Raw genomic sequence first — 20,440 nt, forward strand, 5'->3', positions numbered from 1 at the left:
TGATCTTTTTGACTGGCCCATAAAAATAAGGCTACTTAATTTAACAGTAGGTGTTAAAGCTCATCAAATAAATAGCAAGGAAATATATGGTTATTATTCATAAACTGCAAACTATCTGAATGTTTTCCTTCACTGTGATTGGAACCCATGTGTTAGAATTAGTTCAGTTTAGCCAGACAAAACACTCACAAGGGGGAGTTTACATACATCCACAATAATTTTAAAGAATACTGAAAACTGCAATTTGCCTTTTTCTCATAGCTCTCTTGGTCAGTTTTGTTTCACTACCTGAAACTTTCTACTTCTAATCTTGCTGTACCATGTTCAGTGCCATGTCCATTGCATATTTATCATGAGCTTCTCATCTTTCCCTTATTCTTGCAGCTTCACAAACAAACTAGAAAGCAATCAGACACTGGAAAATCCCAAAACAGATAAATTAATGTATGCTACAGCTTGATGCCTCTCGCTTAAGTCTTGTTTTCAGCTTTTTAAGTTCAGCATTTTTATCAATTTTAAGACCATAGTCTGTGATTTTCCAGGCCTCTTCATAATGCTGCATTTCAAAATTATATTGTGCAATCTTATGAAATGCTTTGGTTAAAATTTCAGTGCCAGGGCTATTCATGATGCTGCACAATGCCATAGATTCATCTAACTGCAGTGCCTCAATATACTGCTTAACTGCTGCTTCTTCCTCAGACATGGACAATAGCAGGCGTCCTTTTGAGCAGTGGTCCTCAACGCGTGTTTTAAGACTGTTACAGCCATGCTTCTGGATCACCTTCTCCATATCCTCTAAAGCTTTGTCGTATTTTTTCAGGTGCGTAAGGCAAGCAGCCCTCTGTCGGAGATACCTGGGATTATCTTTGCTTGTTAAGATAGCCAGGGTGTAATAACCAAGAGCCTTCTCATAGCGATATTCTTTAATCAGCGCATTTCCTTCTTGGGCTGCTACCTGTGGACAGAAAGTTACTTAATATTAATTATTAAAAATGAAAAAAAAAGTAAAATATCTAGTCTGGACTGGCCACAGGTAGACACAGACACTAAGAAATCTTGGATACTTTTTCAAATGTTGAAATTGCATCTAGTTGGAGAACATATAATTGGCATATTTTTTGCATGCAGATATAAAAATCTCAGATCAATGGGCACTTGCTGTTATCTCAAGAGTCTCTGAACCACTCTTCTTTGTTTCTGCATGTTTTGCTAAAACTTTCTCAGAACATTTCTTCTGAAGTTGTTTACATTCCTTAGGAATGATACGTGAACTGAAAACTGAATGGACCAAACTCTAAAAGTGGAGAGTGTTCTCTTCATGCAACCAAATTTCTGCCATGGTCCACGCTAACAGGTGACTATGGAAATTGCATCTGCTGGTCAATAGATAGTTAGTCCCATGTACTGCCCCACAAATATTTGCACATGCTAATAATGAAGGTTGGTCTCTACTGAAGTTTACCCAAGGTATAGGAAAAAATGGCCAACTGATGGCTTTGCTAATTAATCTCCAGTGCAAGTGAACTATCTGCGGTCATCTGAAGGGAAAAACAACAACAAGAAAATAGAGAAGGCAGAAAGAGCCACATAATTTTTAGGTTCATAAAGGTCAATGAAGAAAACTCCATTAGAACTATTTGCCTCAAATGGATTTCTCATTATTTCCCTTTATTGGTAATAAACAAAGCTTTTAACATGCTGCAGCAGAGTGAATATTTAAGTTATAAACAAGGCTGCCACCAGCAGCTCAGGTCTTAGAGAAAGCTGAGCCAAACAAGCTGAGACTTCAAGCACAGGGTAAATGTTTTCATCAGTCTCATTCCATGGGATATCACACATTGCCTTTGGATGCTTGTGGCTCCCCAAAATTCAGTTAGCCCAGCCACTGTCTCAGTAGCCGCACTTGACAGCCGGCTCAGGTCTTTCAGTCTCTTTGTGTGCCTTGTCTTTTTATTTTGGTTGACTTAGATTAGAATTGATTGCTGTTTAACAGAACTAAGGAAAACAGGTTCTGGATGAAATGGATCAATATTGCAGGTCAAGTCTGAGCACCTCATCTGAGACCAGTGGCATGAAATAATTTAGCCATTCCTAACAGTTTATGAAGAATTCTACCCCAGTTATTTTACTATAAAGGAATGTAAAATCCTTTATGTAGTTATATTTATTAGATAGTCTCTTGGCTTCCACACATAGAAATAGAGATAGGACCTCTCCTCAAATAGTGTCAATTGCTGGCTTTAATAGTTCTGGCCATAAATTGTAAGGCAGCCTGTCCAAAAACATCTCAGATGTCTGTTTGTGTATACATTTAAAGAGTAGCAAGTTTAGTTTGTCCTTTCAAGTGTTTTTAAGGCAACTAGTCAATGCAAGTGTTTTCTCAGTGGCAGGATTTTAACAAGAGATCAAGGTGGAATTGCATCTGCATGTGAGGAGCATCCTGACAAGAGATTTTTTTTTTTCCCCCTAGAAATTCTGAGGTTCTAGATCACGTTGTTCTAAAGAGCACAGTGTGCTTCCTCAAAATACCTTGCGTTTGTATAGTTAAATTGTAATTTTCAGCCTTTAAAGTGCGTTTGTTGTTTCAATGGCAGAAGAAAAATATAATTTTTGTTGTTCTCCTGAATGACCAATCTAATGCTGAACCTGCTGGTGTGCTAACCAGGATCATTTTGGTTTACTGCACCACATACGATGTTGCCACTTACTAACTCAGCCACTGCTTTGACTTCTTCACATTTCACTGATGGTCCCCAAAGTAAGCAAGCCACAGGATTCTGGATTTCCTGCTGTACTTGGAGGAAAAAGGCGCATCTGAGAATAAATGATTCTCTCTCATCTTCACCGATGGAGTAAACATGGGTATTAGGCAGCTGGGTTCTCTTTTGGCTCTGCCTGACTTAAAGGAACTGAGCTGGGACCCATTTTTGGTGTATAGCACAGCTGGATTAATTAGCAGCTTACTTGCACATCATCTTCTGAACAAAGATAAATATGGAAAGAAGATATAGAAGGATATTGCACAACTGAGTTCGGCTGTTCTCTGCATGTGGCTTTTGAGAAGCACTTTTTTGCCATTGGCCTCATGGCAGGTAACTTTGGAAGACCAAGAGCGGGCTATGTGGTCCATTCACAGATGAACTGTAGTCCATCTTCAAACTTGTCACTAAAGATTTGATTATGGCTTCCAGACTGAAATAATTCTCGTGCCATCTGGAAAGGGCTTGGCAGGCCATAAGTGACTGGTGATCGGACTCCTTCCTGGATTAGGTCTCTGTGTCCCTTTCTACCATCTAGTTACCTCACTGTATGATAAAGGACTGAAAATACACATACTTTTGTTGCATTTTTGGTTCCAGTCCCTAGTGACTAATCTTACGTTGAAATTGACCAAAGCTCAATTCCTTAGAAGGAAAATAAGCGAGGAGTTTAATGGACATGGAATTATGGCCAAGGGTTAGTCTCTGAGCAGTAAATAACAGAAGATGGATTGATAAGCATTGAGCTTTGGAAGAGGGTTGGATGTTTTCAGAACAGTGTGGAAGAAGTCTTTCCTTCTTTACCTGCAGACCCTATTTGAAGGCATGTGGGATGGCAACTTCTACCTTGGGCTGAGGGCCTAATTCTAACACAGACCATATAGCTTTTGAGATCATTTCTGTAGGAGTCAGCTCTGGATATCCTATGGCATGTGAACAGCCAACAGAAAGTGCAGCTCTGAGGATCTGGGCACGGAGCTAGCAATCAGTCATGCATTTAACCTTTGACATAGGAAACTGAAGGGTTGAAGCTGCACTAGCGGCAAGCAAACTCCCTTCCTCTGACCTTTTGCAGTTTAATAAATCTTTCAGATTCCTATTCCCATGTGGCTCTCCCAGTTGTTTACAAATTTCTTAGCATGGGACCCCTTAGACTATAAATAATGAAAGAATTTTATTGCTTTGTTTTTCATGAAAAAAATCAGTACATCAAGGAGTCCTCCTTCCTCCACCCTTTCCTATTCAGCTTATGTAGAATTATTTTTAGCTTTTCAGACCAGACTCCAGGATAATGATGACACATTTCTATAGTGCCTGTAATCTCCCAACACTCTAAAACAATGTGGCAGTAATGCTTTTGTGCATGGAGTGCTGAGACTGAGGGCTGAGCGTAAACCACTAAACTCTTCTCTGCTTCAGTCTCCTTACTTGTGAAATGGAGGTAACAGAAGGAACACCCTCCCCTAGAGTGTAGTTAGGAGCCCGTGGCAAAGTAAGGTCATCATTGGGGTTTTTGGCACTAATTCTGTCTGTAAGCTTTTTCACTTTTACTGAGAATAACCTTGCAGGCAAAACTGGAAAATCCTTTGAGACACCGGGCAGGTGGATTAACCAATTCCTTCCCCACCCCAGCAAAGTGCATACTTATCCCCTTATCACAAAATACATATTAAAAAAAAAATATTTGTGATTCTGGGCTAATCAGTAATAAAACTAATCACACTCAGTAAATCTTTGAAGATTAGAGAATATGGAAAGACTCCCAGGTGCTTGAGTCCAAATGTTTACTCAGCTGAACAAAAGCACAAGGTTAAAGATTAAAAAAAAAAAATTACTCTATTTTACTTCCAACACTGGTATTGAGTTCCAGTCTTGAAATCAGTCCAGCCACCCCTATTTTCTCAAGTGGCAGAGAAATCTTTCATGATAAATAAGCCACCAGTAAGGGGTTTTATTCCAGATCCTGTTCCACAGCTGCCAAAAAAAGACAGAAATAAAGTACCTTTCCGATTTTAAAGGTTTCACTAATCTGTGGCACCAGTGAGTTCCTAATACATGAGTGCAGTTTAAGGTGTGCAAAAATTAGTTGGATTTTTTTTTCTTTTTTTTTTCTTATTGACAGCATAAGAAAATCCCTTCTGTGTTTTCTCGGAAAGCAGCACGGATGGACTTAGCTGTGAGACTTCCATACAGAACAAGTGATGTGGCAGCAAGGGAAATTCAGCTGTAAAACATATCTTCGTTTATAGACATCTCCTTAGGGCCTCCATAGACACATTCTTGACTGTACCTTTATCAACTTTATATAGTGAAAGATTGCAAATTGGCTCTACAATCTCCAAACTCTTCCCCGTAAGACTGAACTTTTTGCATTATTCAGAAGAGAGGGGCTCTTTTCTCTGTAATGGGGTATAGCTAGGGACTGGTAAATTAATACTTGCTTACTTATATCCTCCTGCTGTTTTGCTAAAATACATACAAAGTACTCCTCTCAAGATGCATTAAGTATATCAGCATGTTGTTTGGTTTATAACCTGGGAGAAAGCGTAACAATATAGCTTCTCACCAGGGCACGCACAATCTACAAATTGAATAAAAGGAAGCAAACTGATTCTCAGAACATGGAGCTTCTGGGTAATCAGAACTGCAGATGCTTGAGTGAATGTTAAAACTCCTCACCATCAATCTGACCTTGTCCTGTCTTATTATTGGAGATGCTTTCTCAGAACTGGATGCACTTAGGGGGAGAAACTTGAAAAAAATACTGAAAAATACATACTTGGGTAGACTAGAGCAATGTGCCGTTTTTGTGTCAAACAGTTTTAGCTAAGAAAACCAATACCAACCTCAAAGGCTAGTCATTTTATAAAAATGTGGATATATTTAAATTTCTAAATGTTACACAAAAAGGCAAAAAGGATTGAAGCATTTAATGTGACTGAATCAGAAACTTCAGTTTCATTTCATCAAGAAAATGAACAAAACATGAATTCCCCTTCCCCAGAAGTCAGCTATGAGCACTATGTAACTCATACAGAGTACAATACTAGCAATGATCTTGTTAAAGCTCTAGCTGCTGCCCCTCACATCCCCTGCATTTTAGCGTTGGGATTAAACAGGTCTCATGCTAGGGAGACCAACAAGAAATTCCCCCAAGTGGTAAGAAGTGGTAATGATGAATTATTAGAGACTGAAGCAAGGTCACTGCAATGAAAGAAGTTTGGATTCAACTCCCTATTCTGGCTGGAGGAAGAAGCTGCTTTGTTCCTTATTCATCTGATATATGGTCTTCCCACACACTTCTGTTCAAGACAAGGCAGAGAAGATCTCTGCAGCCTGATTTTGCTTCCCATTTCTTTCCCCACTGAATCCACAGACGTGGCATCAGAAAAGGATTGTACCTGTAAGAGATGCTGCTGTTGCTTAGCATCTACGAAGTTCAGGAGAAACCCCAACTCCCTTTCATCTTTCTTAGCTAGGATGCTGAATGAGTGAGCTGCCACTGGCACATTCCTCTTCTTCAGCTGCAGCACAGCTAGTCTTGCGCTAGCAAAATCATCAGCAAGAGAGTGGCCAAACGCTTCCTGAAGGTGATCAAGGGCTTCTTCATAGCTTCCTGTTGGTTAACACCAGTACAAGCTATATAACCCATTCCATGTGGAGAAAGAGACATCAAGAAAACTTACTAAAGCAGGATTTAGGTAGCCTGTCCACAGTCCACATCTAAGGGTATTAATTCCTTCATACCCTTTCCCAAAACGTTTGCAAACTTCTCTTGAAAAGTACTATACAACACTACGCTTGCCATTTCACGTTCACTTTCTTTTAATTTACTGTTCATTCACTTAGTCTGATCAGCTATGTAAAAGAATGGGAACTTACCATTTGCAATCAAAACATCTGTGTAGAAGATGTGATATTGTGCATCCTTGCAAATTTTAATTAGTGCTTTTGCAATCATGAGAAGATCCCTGAGGGTTTCTTCTTTTGAATGGTCCTTAGTAGCAACAAGCTCAGTTAACGCAGTCCTGCCATGCTGAAGAAGCCATTGAGTGATCAACCCTTGGGCTTCATGCTTTAAAGACAGGATTGCTGGGATCACTACTCTTGCCTCCACCTTCAGTGCCGAGATCAAATCTTGCACTGCTTCCTGTGTAAAAACAAGAATAAAAAATGAAATGGTAGCCATAACTATGTGCTGATAATTTGTTCTTTCAGGTGCTTTCAGTTCTCTGCTGTCCCACAGGTCAGCTGCAAACTTTTGGAAGCTCTTTGCTCTTCCCTGTCCTTGTGCTGCATCTTTTCCATTTGCAAAGCTGATATAAGAGCATAAAGACAGGTTTGAATGACTATTTGCAAAGTGCTTTGAACTCCTCAGATTATCATTGAAAAAAATTCTTGCAGCAACAAGAAACAGATGCTGTGAATGAGTAAGCGCAAGCAGGATTTGGCTCAGCCAGGATAAACCAGCACAAATCCACACACCCAATTGGAGATGCACCATTTCTAATTCACTGTAGGATTGGTGTGATATGCAGGTAAAGTGTAAGGCTACTGACCATATTAGAATCAGATAAACCATGCGAACATCTGACATGATTTCCAGGCAATGACATACTGCAATCCCCAAAGTAACACTAATTGCACGCTTGAGCTTTTCACAGATGATGGAGAGGGACTCACTAAACCTTGAAACTGTTCTTTCTTTTTCCTCTTGTTGCTACATTTCATCTAACACAACATCATGTCATGAAAACGTGAGATCAAATATAGGGGAGAGTTTTCAGCACTGCAAATCAATGCATAGTAGTGACAGTAAATATGATCTATGATTAAGGTTTAGTCTTCCTCTGCCTAGACTTGGGAAAGCAAATCAGTAATGTCAAGTGGACTACTTATACAGCCAGCCAAAACAAGAGCCTTCACTGACCAAATTGTGTGAGAAACTCTTGATTTCAGTGAGTCCACAACAAAGCCTGTGGTACCTTACACTAATATTGCTTAATACCGTCAGAAAAATCGCCAGGAAATCAATATAGTGATAATACCTTCTGCTGCTTCAGAGCAAGGTAAATGAATCCTCGTCCGCTCAGAGCTTGCACGTTCCTAGGGTCCTCCTTTAGGATGGCATTATAATCAAAAATAGCAGTTTTCTTCTGACCAAGGTGCCCATAACATTGAGCCCTGATGAGAAGGCAATCTTCAGCATAACCACCTGGAGGAGAGAAATGCAGCCACGCTTACTTGAAAGGTCTCAAGTCTACTGCTCTAAAAGAGGGTGCAGTAAATCCCAGTGTGTGCAGACCACGAAGCCCCACCAAAGGGCTTCAAAGTGACTAAGTGAAAATGATGGGGTAGACCTACATATTGGGTTATGCTGCAGGAATGAAAAGTAAGTATTGCTTTATTCAGAGCTGTGGCAAGGGTGGAATAAGAGGGGTGTGCTGGATGGAGGCAAATGTGCTATGGTAAGGAAATGCAATCCATAGATGTGACTGGAAGAAGAATAAGGAGGGTGCTGGAGAGGATATCCAAGGATATCCATATGAAGCTATAGAAAAATTCCACTTTGCCTGAGGATACCTGATGAAGTACAATGAGAGTACTTAAGTGGTAGTTTCCTTTATTTTTTTGCCCACATACTATCAGTTCTGAGTTGAAAGGAAAAAAAGAATCTATGTCAGGCTGGTTTCTAAAACACAGTCCTGAATCAGTTAAGTGTCCTGCTGAGGCTAGCAGAGTTCTGTCAAAGAATGAATTTTCACTGGTGAAATCTTGAAAGTGTTGAATGAGTGGAAAAGGTAACATTATGAAAATCATAAAATCACATTGCTCAACCAGCTCAAAAGCTTCCTGGTTTCTAATAAAAACAAATACGCATGTCGATCAACACTGGCTCTCCTCAAATATCCATGACTGCTTTTCTGATAGCCTCAAGGTCTCAGCAAGAGTGGGTCTTCTCAGGAACAGCCAAAGGAGGCAAAAGGAGTGGCCTGCAATTATTGAGCACTCAACCTTCCCAGGCAGGCAATTTTTTTTTCTACCTTCTCTGGGATACCTAGACTCAGCCAGCTGACAGTATAGAGAAATTCCATGTTTGCCAGTTGTCATGAAACTACTTCTGTCAATTTTTGAGGAGGTCTGGAAAGCTTTGCCCTTTGTTATTCTGCCCTGAGGTCTTCCATGCTTTTTCATGGGGACCTCTAAAAGACAGGATTGTGATGCTGCTCTGGAAAGCAGTGAAAGGAAGATGAGGCTATTGTAAAATGCAATGTCTTCGTATCTCCGCATGTATCCCTCCACCACACCTTTCTCCAAAGACATCATAAATGTGCCACAAATGGAGGCAACCTACCAATGACATGACCATCATCTCAGGATGTAAACTAGATTAGAATCCAATGAATCCTTGGAGGTTTTAGTATGATGGAATAGGAGCAGCACAAATGAGAGAAGAAAGGTCTAAGAGGAAGATATGTGAGGATGGAGGCACAAGGCCATTTGGCTGTTTTAATAAAGTGGAGTCAGAAAGTACACATTGTTTTGGATAAAACAGTAATCTAGATGGGACAGACTAATTTACTGCCACACTTAATATGCACTGGGATTTGTGATACTAAGATTCTTTTTTCTCTGCTTTCAAATAAGTGCTGCCCAAATAAACACATATAGCTGACAATGAAAATCATGGTCCACTCGTTCACTGGTTGCAGAGCATATATCTTTCTGCCACCCACATGCTCCTTCCTTTCAAGGCAATTTTGATACAGATCTTAATTTGCCCAGGGTTGCAATCAATAACTGTGGCATCCCAACACCGGATGATAAATCATCAGTGCCACTGTAAACACTTTTTCATAGGAAAGTCAGCAAATGCAGCGTCTTGGACAGCTGCCTGCAGAGATGAGCCAGCAGACAGGCTCCTAGCAATTCTTTTACAGTAATGAGGCTTTTTCTCCCTCCTGATATGGTACCAAAGGTTATTATTTGGTACCTTCTGTACCAAAGGTTATTATCACTCTGGAGCTCTATCAGTTGACTCCCATAAAGACAATACCTATTTCTTAACGAGCATCTGTCCTAGCAGGTGAGGAGTTGATAAGCTGGAATACATGGGTTGTGAAATGGAACCATCTCAAAGCAATTAACAGGTCTTTTTTTCCATTTTCATAAACCAATCTCTCTTCTTCTCAATGCTGCAGTCATAACATTTGCTCAGAGTGAAAGGCAGATTTCCATACAAACGTGGTTTTACTTGGAACATGCCAGAATCATTTCCATGTTAGCCTGATCTCTCTCCTTAGGAAAAGCTAGAATAATGATGCATGTAAGTGGGTGCATTCACTCTTTTGCACTGGAACTATGCATTCATTGGTCTCTTGGAACAAGAAGGCAGGTTGTTTGCTGCAATGACTGTATTTACAGCATGTTCATTCTGATGAAACAGGAGGTACCAAATAAATTTCATTAGTAGGAAGGTTTTCAGGGTACTAACTGATGTAACAAACTAAGGCTGAAACAGGGGAGCCTTCTACTTCTACGCTGCTTGTCTAAAATGGGCTGGAGCTGGCTCTGTTTCAGTAGCTTTTCCAAATTACTTACCAGCTAGCATGTCCTCTAAAAGTTACACAAAACAAATAGGATAAAGGCTGCTTCTTTCTTCTGAAAGGGGGATTTCCTTCATCTAGATGATTTTGTGAAGTGTCCCCTCATTCGCAGTCTTTCAAGGACCAACTGCTCACAGGGACCAAATTCCCCTCTCATTTATCACAAATTTGGCTTTGATCTCTTTAAGAAACAATTATAATGTATTTTCAAAGAAGCTCTCATCTCTTTCTAGATCAAGTTTAATTTTCTGGGGAAACATTACCTCAGTCACCTGTGTGCAGAGTGAGTTACTGAAAAATCAAGTTTTATAGAAGGAAAAGTAATTCTGTAGAATATCCTTGAGACTTTGCTCTGTATTTTGAGCATGTATCTGTTGCTGTGATAAAACAGCCTCCCTACACTAAGTACAGAAGAATCCCCCTGCCATTCTGCTTTTCCTTTACCTGCATTACACTGCTTATCCTAAAATGGTCTTTTTTTAAACCACAGTAAAGAAGGAAAGTGTGGCACATAAAAAGGAAAATAATCTAATTGCTCTGAGAAGATAGCACTGCTAACATTAAAACATGTAGTTTGTTCAACAGCACAGCTGTACTTGTGAGAAAATTTGTGACCACACATATGAAAAAAATTATTATTACAGATCAATTTGTCTAGACCAATTACTCAGAAGCAACCTACAGCAACTGAACAGTAATTGCAGTCTGATGTTTGGTAGCAGGTCTACCATAACAAAAGACAGTAAAATGTAAAGAAGACATACATTGTGTTTCCTGTACACTCTACACATTACATTTCTGGAGCAGGAAAAACAGGGAAATTATTAGAATGGAAATTTCAAACCACCAGCTGGAAATAGATGGGTTCAGGATGTTAAAGATCTTTTCCAAGTTATGAAGGATTTGTGGCTTCTTTGTGTTGGTATAACCCAGTAAGGGTGGTTTATGCCTAAACATAACTTTTAGCATGTGAACAATGCAATTTAAAATAATCCTCAGCTGTGCTCCAGGAGGATTTCATGTGCTAAACACAGAACAAAATCACATGCTGGGTCTTCTGGACAGGTGAAGAAAAGGGGCTGATGTCCCTGTAGAACTGAACTGAACCCTTGCATTTCAAGGGGTTCACAAGCTACTTACGGGACAGTAAGAACCGCAGTCACTGTTTAATTGCACTATTTCATGGTCCAGATGAGTTGCTACTTTAAACAAATTTTATTCTGCTCTTCACCTGCCTTTGTAAGTCTACTGTTTCAATCTTCTCATTGGGAAAATGACAGATGAGAACTGGTTGGACGTGCTTGCCTACCCACTGATCTGATTTCCCATAGAAGTAAATCTCCTATCAGTATCTTGATAACCCTACCTGAAGCAATGATGGCAAAGGAAAGGTAGGCAACGGCCTCTTTGATGTCAGCATCCTCCTGTTTGTTCTTCAAGATGGTCAGTGCTCTGAAATGGCAGTGAGTTTGCATCAACTTCCGGTCTTCATCCTTGAAAATGTCCATGATCGGCAGGAGGCAGGACGTATCTCCAATTCTGATCACTTTCTTTAGCAGCTTAACAACGTGAGGGAAAAAGGCAGAAGAGGAAGATTGGCATGAAAAGATAAATGAAGTCATGCTAAAGCTGGAAATATTACTGTCTGGTGAGACAGTTCTTATCCACTGCTTCCCCGCATTTCACTGGGGCTTCAGCCAGCCACGGTCCAGCCAAGGACCATGAATCTCTTTTACTTAACTCTTCAGCTGGCCCTAGTGTAAATGCATGTTGGAGAAAACATTACTTATCTTTTCTCACCACCACTCAGCTGTGGAAATCATTCTGAGGAAATATATAATGCTGCTTTGCTTACTTTGGGCAGCATCTGTTCCAGACTGGCAGTTAACTGTTTTTATAAATACAGCTGAACCACAGAATGATTGCCCCAAAGAGAGAAAGTTTCTATGGAACAGGATTCCAGTGACCCCTTTTGACTGCAAAATTGAAACCAGTGAATTAATGGAAAATCAGTGAAGTGCTGTGCCTTTCTTTTAGTATTGCTATTGGGAATCTGGGAAAAGGATGGATTCAAATCCACAAACTACTGTCCTCCTGGAAAAGAATCTTGCCTGACATATGGTATCTTTGCCTACATTCACTAGAGTGAAAATCACCAAGTACTTTTTTTACTACATTTCCTAAGGAAAAAAATCAAAAGGTGTTTCCTCCAGTAAAGCAAATGTGCTTAGCAGGTACTCAATATTCAAATCTGAGCCAGAGAAGCCAGGACAAGAACAAAGTTATCTTGATACACCAGACACATCCATTGAACTTATTACTTTCTCTATTTTTATTAACAGATACAAGTGTCTGGGTGCTGACAGGGAGGTGGGACAAAAACATTTTGAAGAGAAATTTTCAGTGACACGTATGTTCCATCTAGAACTTGTAGCAGAAGCTGCAGATAGGAATCCAACTTCCAAGGGCAACATATGAACTCTAATAAAGTCATGTCATTCATTAATAGCCTTCCCAAAGGCAGCAAATTATACAAAACTTTTATTTTTCATAGAGAGTAGTGAAGTGGTGACAAGAAAACCTTTCTCTTTACGGCTAGCAGAATTTATATGGGATTTTAAAAAATGCAATAGTTCCCTCTGATGGCAGAACCTGGTAATTCAGCTTTGTAATCCTTGGTAGGAGAATCAACATGTTGGAATGCCTTTTATGGTTTCAAGGACAAGTCATTAGCGACTAAAGAAAGAAAACTGCAGACTGGTATTTGAGCTTCTGGTTTTGTTTCTTTCCCTGCCCACCCCACCCCCCCGCTTCATTAGGATAATCAGTTAGATAGTAGTTCTGCCTTCTTTTCTCTAGGGGAAAATGACCAATCCCATCAATATTGTCACCAGGGGCAGGATGCTCAGTCGTGTTCTGCCCAGTTAAAGACTCTGATGAAAAGTGCCATTAAATGGCATGTGATGAATGGGCTGTATTTAGCTAGGAGTCCTTGTGTGGCCTGTGCTACAGACAGAAAGTCCTACTTACGAGGCCTCTATTTACCAGTTTACCACCATTCCTGAGAAATGTCTTGAAACACAGGTTGGGGTAGGTGCAGCCCCACTGGAAAACCCATCACAGGTTGTGTGATGGGGTGGGTTCCAACTTTGCACCATGTGTGAGGTGGCCTCATGGTGCAGCTTGTACCCAGAGCCTTACAGTTGTCATGTAACACTGAGGAGCAGGAGCCGAGCAAAGCACTGTGCTGGGAAACTGAAAGCCCTTGGAACACCCTCTGGCAAGCCTATGTCTCTAAAGTGGTCCCTCTTAAGTTCTACCATGCATCTTCTGTATCAGCCAAAAGGGTTGTTAACCCTCTTCACCACACTATCACCGGTAACTCTCTCATTCTCTCTGCTAGCCAGGTGCTCCTTACCTGGTTGCCATCATACAAGAAACCTTTCTTCAATTGCAGAAGCGCGAGTCTAGCCAGGATGGGAGACCTTTGCGGATTTCCAGAAAGTGCTAGTAAGAGGAGCTTGTGAGCTTCTTCTACACGGCCCATCTGGTACAGGGCATCAGCACAAAGGATCCGTGATGCTTCATCAGAAGCGTCCAGCTCCTCCAAGAGAGAAGCCAGCTGGTAAACCCCAGGGGCATCTCTGGAGGGGAAAAAAAAAATAAAGAGAAAGGGAAAGACCATCTTCAAGGAAAAAATGCTAATGAGAGTAACAGAGCCTCTTTGTCTCACCTGGAAGGTAAGAAGCAGGTTATCAGCCCAGTATCAAAATGGATGATACATTTTACCATATCCAGCACCATAGATATCTCTGCCACTTAATTCCATAATCATAATCCCTCTTTATAAAAACATGTTCTTAAGCAGTTGTGGCTCTAAAGAAAGGTTAACAAATAATGATTCATATCTGTGGTTGCAGCTGATACCACAATGGGAAAAGGAAAAAGTGATAGTGAAAAAAAAAAAAGATGGCCATTTCTAATGAAGAGCTGTGTGTTAGAATTTGCATGGACTCTGAAGAACTGTGTTAACAGGTAGCTTCTTGTTCCAGCAGCAGTGAAGAAGATGAGCAATCTTTTCTGACCTTTAGAAAGATGATTTTAAGTATTAAAACCTCAGAGTCCCTCTGTTACACCTTGTTCTACCTTCAAACTCAGGTTTTAATGGATTTAGCTGGAATAGTTTGGTGTTCCTATCTCAGATCTCCCAGCCTTAAATATGAGATTAATACAGTTAGCATTGAAAAAAGAATTTGGATTGCCAGCACCAAGTACACGCATAGAAGCACCTCAGCTCTGTCTTGGAAGGACACTTTCTAGGGGCTTGGTACTTCATCGCCCACCAAATCCTTCAGTTCAGAGCTGAGAGTGAAAGGAGCCAGCTAGGACCAACAAATCTGTTTTGTTATGGGTGTATCTACTCCTTTAGAGGAGAAATCTCTGTCATATTCCCTCTAGCATTTTGCACGCTCCTAGCTTAGCCCAGTTGGTATATCATGGATTAACTTCCATAGAAAGATTGAGCTGATCTGGCTACGTAGATCCTATTGCATTCTGACATACCAGCAAACCAGTGTTTTGCTGGAGTAACCACAACTATGCAGTTTTATTTCAACCTGTTATTTTAATTATGAACTTTAAAAGGGTCTATATCCTATTCTCAGTTATCTGAAGCAAGTACCCTCTCTACTACTCCAGCTGCTCTCTTTCTGTTAGGAATCTGCACAGCCCTGTTTCTTTTTCTGCCCACAGGCTGAACTGCCTCCTGGGTACCTCTTCTTCTGGAGCATCTTCTGTCCTTCTTCTTGGAGAACTTTTAGCAGCAGTCCTCTTTGGTTCCACGGCACATAGGACTTGATTGTGAAGATGGTTTCTTCCAGCTTTAACTGGCAAGCTGTGATATAATCCAGGGCTGTCAAGTAATGGCTGCCACCAGAAATCCGGATAAGTCCACGCCCACATAAGGCTTTAATACAGCTGTTAGGATGTGGGGAATCATGCTCAATGACCTTTTGAAAGTCCTGCAGGGCTTGCTGATGGTCATGAGCATGGAGAGAGCAAAATCCTCGCAATGCTAAAAGAGTATTGTAGTAAGTTTTCTGCTCTGCTGCCAAGAGGTGGTCACAGATATCCAGGGCAGCTCTGATGTGTCCATGCAGGAGATGGCAGTCTGCTAGCCGAACACTGAGCTCACGTTTGGACCCTGGGGAGATCTGAAGGAGGAACTGGACTGTCTGGATGACAGAAGGGAGCAGTTCAGTACCATGATTGCCTCTGAGTTCAGTCCGAGTACGCACAGCCTCCCTGTATGTTGCAAACTTCACCTCCAGGACAGTTCTAGCCTGTTCTTCTATCCTCTCAGTGTCATGTGGTGAGAAAAGCTCTTCGAAGTGTTTCATTGCCTGGGCAGGGGTTGCTGCAAAAGCTTCTGCTAAATCCTGCATCATTTCCTGCATCCGTCCACCCAAGAAGAAATATGCAGCAGCCCGTTCTAAGAGCAGACCCAAAGCTTTCTCATCTCTGAGATTATCAGCTGAGAAGCCCGTGAGGGCCTTGCTACAAACTGCCACACACTCCTCAAATTTGCTTTTCTCAAAGAGGTAAGCTGCCTGCACCCTGCAAACCCAGATATCATCTGGTGCCACTGCAGACAGGAAGTCATAGCAGTTGCCCAGCCACTGGTCCAAGGAACTGCAGTCTGGGCTTTCTTTCTGATATGTTGAGAGATAATTAGAGAAGGCCTGGATGACCCGTGGCAGGTATTCCCTTTGCCTAGTACACACATAGGCCACTGCCTCAGCCCGGTGCATCACAAAGGCTTGGATATAGTCTGCAACTCCCTTCCTAACTTGTGTCCCTGACAGCACCCTTGCCAACGCCCTCAGCAGCAGCAGTTCCACTGAATACTTTGGGTTAGCGTTGAGCAGGGTATTGCATTTACTCACCACCTCCTCTGAGCATCCTCGCCTGAGCAGGGTCTCCAGCTTATATACTGAGGATACCACATTGTTGGGAGTTAGGGTGGAGAGAAAGATGGCAGCTATTCCCACGCTGAGGGAGACAACAGCCAAGTTCTTGCTCTGGATCTTGGGAATCTGATTCTTGCCTTTGCACCACATCTCCAGGGTGGCTATTACTTTCTCCCAGAGCCCCATGTCTAAGGAGTTCACTTTCTGTACTGCTGTGGGGGCACTGCAGCTGAAGGCAGCCACGTAGAAAGCGGTGGCTATTGGTAACTCCTGCTGGGCGAGATGGTGGTCCCCTTCTTTGCAGAGCAATGCAGCAAGCTCCTGAGGTGACATTTTCTGCACTTGTATCTTCACCAAGCAGCATCACACATGTAATGTGGCTAGTGCCTGTAAAACAGAAAATCAGCAATGTGAGGGGCTGTGGAGCACAGGGGTTTTTTTGCTTGGGGGGCAGCTTACCAATTGACAGACATGAGTAAGCCTAGGTCCTGTGAAAAGCCAGCGTTTTGTCACTGACAGGCTTCCCAGGGAGCAAAGCCATGAGAAGAAACACTATAGAGGTTCTTAGTCCACAGCCACGTAACATTGACCAGAAAGCAGCCACACAACCTTGTCAGTGTTCCCTATCCCATTGACTGTCCAGGACATGGGGCTGGGGGGCCTACCGGGCTTTGTCCTCCCTGGCTGAGATGTCAGTTTGATAAATTTTTAATCATCAGATGGTACGTCAGTGCTGGTGGTGGACAAGGAGGAGACAGAATACCACCTTGATACTTTGCCCACCACTTGCCTTTCCTCCTTTGCCTTGGAGAGGCAGGAAAGGAAGAAGAAAATTTGCACCTTCTCCCTGTTTCTACCCCAGGAGGCAGGGGGAAAGATGCAGTTTAGTGCAAGGACCCGAGCTCCAGAGCGTGTCCCGGCTCCACACACCTGGGGTCTAGCCCTCCCGGTGAGGGGCCCTCAGGAGCGCTGGAGATCCCAGGCGGGGGGCGGCTGCGCGCCGGGAGCCGCTACCGCAGGGCGGAGAGCACAAATACCTGAGAGCGGGCGTCTGCGGGGGCTGCTGGGCGCCGCCGGGCGGGCCTGGGGCTGCCGCGGCCCTGAGATGGGCTCCAGCGCGGCCTACTCCCGCCGGGGAGCTCCTGAGGCGAGGCGAGGCGACGTGAGGCAAGGCGAGCTGAGGTGAGGTGAGGTGAGGCGAGGCGAAGCGAGGCAGCTGTGGACGGGACGGGACGGGACGGGACGGAGAGCAGGGCCGGGCAGCCAGGCGCCCCGTTGCCTGGAGACCGCAAACACTGCCCCGGCTCCGCTGCCGGCAGGCGGGCAGGGGAGCGGCAGCCGCCGCAGGCCTGCGTGGCGGCAGGGAGCCATGCCGCCTGCCTGACGGCGCCGGGGGCTGCCTCCCCCTGCGGCCCCTCAGCGCGGGGCGGCCTGTGAGGAAGCCGGGCCTGCGGCTGGCGGCTTCGCGGGCCCGTACCGCGCGTTTCTGCCCCTGGGTGGCCGCTCCCGGCCAGCGGCGCGGCGGAGGCCCCGGCCCCGCTGCGGCCCCTCGGGCCTGGCGTGCCGGCGGGCTTCGCGGTGCGGGGCGGGCTGCTTTGACTTTGCCTGCGGTTTTCTTTCCTTCTCCTGAGAGACCGTACTGGCTGCGAAGGGCATGGCGCTGGAAGGGGGAGGCCGGGAAAAGAAACCCTTACCTTGGGAAAAGTAAACCAGGTCCCTTGACCCTCGGTGGGACTAGGTGAAGTGAATTAGTTACCGAAAGCAGCAAACTCTGTCTGTGGTGCAGCCTACGTTTTTAACCTTATTTTTTAATAATAAAAAATGTTTTTAGCAGTAAATCAATTCTGGTTTTAGGAGTGTTTAGACCGATGATGTTCCTTTAAGCCAGGGCCATTTCTGAAGTCCGGCTTTTTCCTTATCCATGTTCTCTGACATTCAAAAGAGAAAAAACCCTCTATGATTAATAGAGATTTTTTGCCATTTTATTAAGAGTTTGCCCATTACTTTGATTTGATTACTTTCACTTTAATTACCCTAATTAGCCATCAAGATATAATTTAGCATTGCTGTCACATTAGGCCACAGGTGACATTGCCAAGAAAGACTTGAGGGCATAAAAAGAAACAGTTCTGAAATAGAAATCACATTAAAAGGAGCTGGGTTGATCAAACGCGTGTGCCTCTTTGCCCCTCCGCTGAGGTTCAAGCACAGCTTGTGGGAATAAAAATGAGACTGGTGCCTTCAATGGATTGTGGTCCAGGCTGCAAAAATCATTACCCATAATTTGACTTTGCTGCATGACTGAGTGGTGTGGAAGTTGCTTCCAGCCACATTTTGCCTTGTAGATACAAAGAACATGGAGGATGCCAGTATCCTCCATTCATCATTTCTAGCATAGAGTCCTAGTTTAGTTAAGAATCCAGTGTGCTCACTGCTATACATGGATGGTTTAAGGGATGTTGTTACAACCTGTATGGTTGGCCAGAAAGGTTGCAGCAGCATGAAGAAATTATTTTGTTGACTTAGGGTTATATAGCAGGTGGTATGAATACAGCCAATTTTAAGCTGTGCATCAAACTTAAGCTTAGATTAATTTAGGTTCCTAACTTCGGTCCTTAAAGGAGTAAGAAGAACGGCATCTACAAGAGCTTAATGCTGAAAGAAGAAGAGAGTATTTTTCTGGTGGAAAGGACTGTGGCCTGGTATGATACCTGAGGTATATGAGTAGACCCCAGTGTGAAAACCCGTTGTTATAAGTGGCGGAACCAGCAATGTAACTTAGAGGCCCTGGCTCCTAACTTTTTTCTCAAGCCACCAGACAATTTGCAGTTTGTCCTTTGGGGTAGGTATGGCAAGCCCTGTTTCTAGGATCATAAAAATGCAGGGGGGGGGAAAGTGTGGAGATGTTTATCTAAACAATAAATATTAAGTATGCTACGCACTCATTAAATATTAAGTATACTACAATAGCTCATGATGTCTCTGATTACTGATAAATTTTTAAAGGGAGGTGGGTGGGGAAGGAGTAAACGCAGCATAGCAAGTGGACGGCTTTGCAAAGCAGGAGATGCACTAATACATGTCTGCAATAACCCTTTTCAAAGAAACACGGCTGAGAGATCTTGCACTTATTTATTTTAAAGGCTCTCAGTGCCTGCAGCGCGTGTAACAAGTCCCTCCCCTCAGGGCTTTTAAATGCTAGGTGTAGCTAGGACTGAGGGCGAGAAACCAGTAATACATGCATTTGGTACAGAAAATTTGGCTTAAAAAAGAAGACAATGAACTTTCTTTGATAGAAAGGAGTATAATGGGATGGGGCATTAGTAACTTAGTCAAATAAATCAAAGATTTTTTTTTTTAACATTCTTCACTCTGAGCTGTACCTGGATTGGAGAGCAGACACCAAATTCTGCTCTCGTTTAGGCTGGTGTAAGCATGCTGGCTAAGGGACGAAGATGGCTTGTACTAAATTATACAGACTGGGTGACTGAATGCCCACAACACTGAAGTCGAGAAGCTCTGGTGATGTACTAAGCTGCTAAGCCACATGATGAAATTTCATCCCTAGGCATATTTAGTTCCGTACCCGCAGTCTGCCAGGAGAGTTAGGCTGCTGCTAACTCTGGTGTCAAACTGAGTTAGGATATTCTTCTCTTGTGAAGGAAATCTGCGACCCTGGCACTGTATCCCCATGACCACAGCTGCTGCTATTCCTTTGGGTTAGAACAGCAGATTTCAAATGGAGGCCTCTAAGCTTTGTTATTGACAGATCTACTTCCTAACATTGTCTGGTAGGAAAGCGTATATGAAATGTTTCTTTTCAGGATGTTCAAGTTCTCAGCCTTTTATATGCTGTTCTTTATACAATATGCTAGACTGCTGTTTGGGCAAACCTTTCTGCACCCCAGATAATCACAGAAGTAAAACACATCCTAGGAAAACTATAAGGTGATTAAATCAGTGTTTGTAAAGAGCTCTGAAATGTGTGGGTGAAAGGTGGCATAGGTCAGAGAGAAGTTTTAGCCTTGTCATTTTATAGTCTGACCCAATTACTCTGGATCTGGTTGAGTATTACAAAATTTACCCCTTTGCTCAGGCTTCT

The 20,440-nt window shown here is 42.8% G+C and overlaps 1 protein-coding gene across 1 annotated transcript; it reads right to left on the reverse strand.

The window, feature by feature from the left end:
* Positions 1-439: 439 nt before the first annotated feature.
* On the reverse strand, positions 440-16,671 carry TTC34 (tetratricopeptide repeat domain 34). The gene is made up of 8 exons (XM_076356384.1): positions 16,363-16,671; positions 15,143-15,945; positions 13,788-14,013; positions 11,736-11,928; positions 7,811-7,977; positions 6,641-6,912; positions 6,164-6,374; positions 440-958 (listed from the first exon to the last, which is right to left on the reverse strand). Exons 1-8 carry the CDS (start codon positions 16,669-16,671, stop codon positions 440-442), a joined length of 2,700 nt encoding a protein of 899 aa, XP_076212499.1.
* Between the last annotated feature and the right edge of the window lie 3,769 nt (positions 16,672-20,440).

This window comes from Aptenodytes patagonicus, chromosome 19, assembly GCF_965638725.1.
Source record: "Aptenodytes patagonicus chromosome 19, bAptPat1.pri.cur, whole genome shotgun sequence".
Classification (NCBI taxonomy): Eukaryota; Metazoa; Chordata; class Aves; order Sphenisciformes; family Spheniscidae; genus Aptenodytes; species Aptenodytes patagonicus.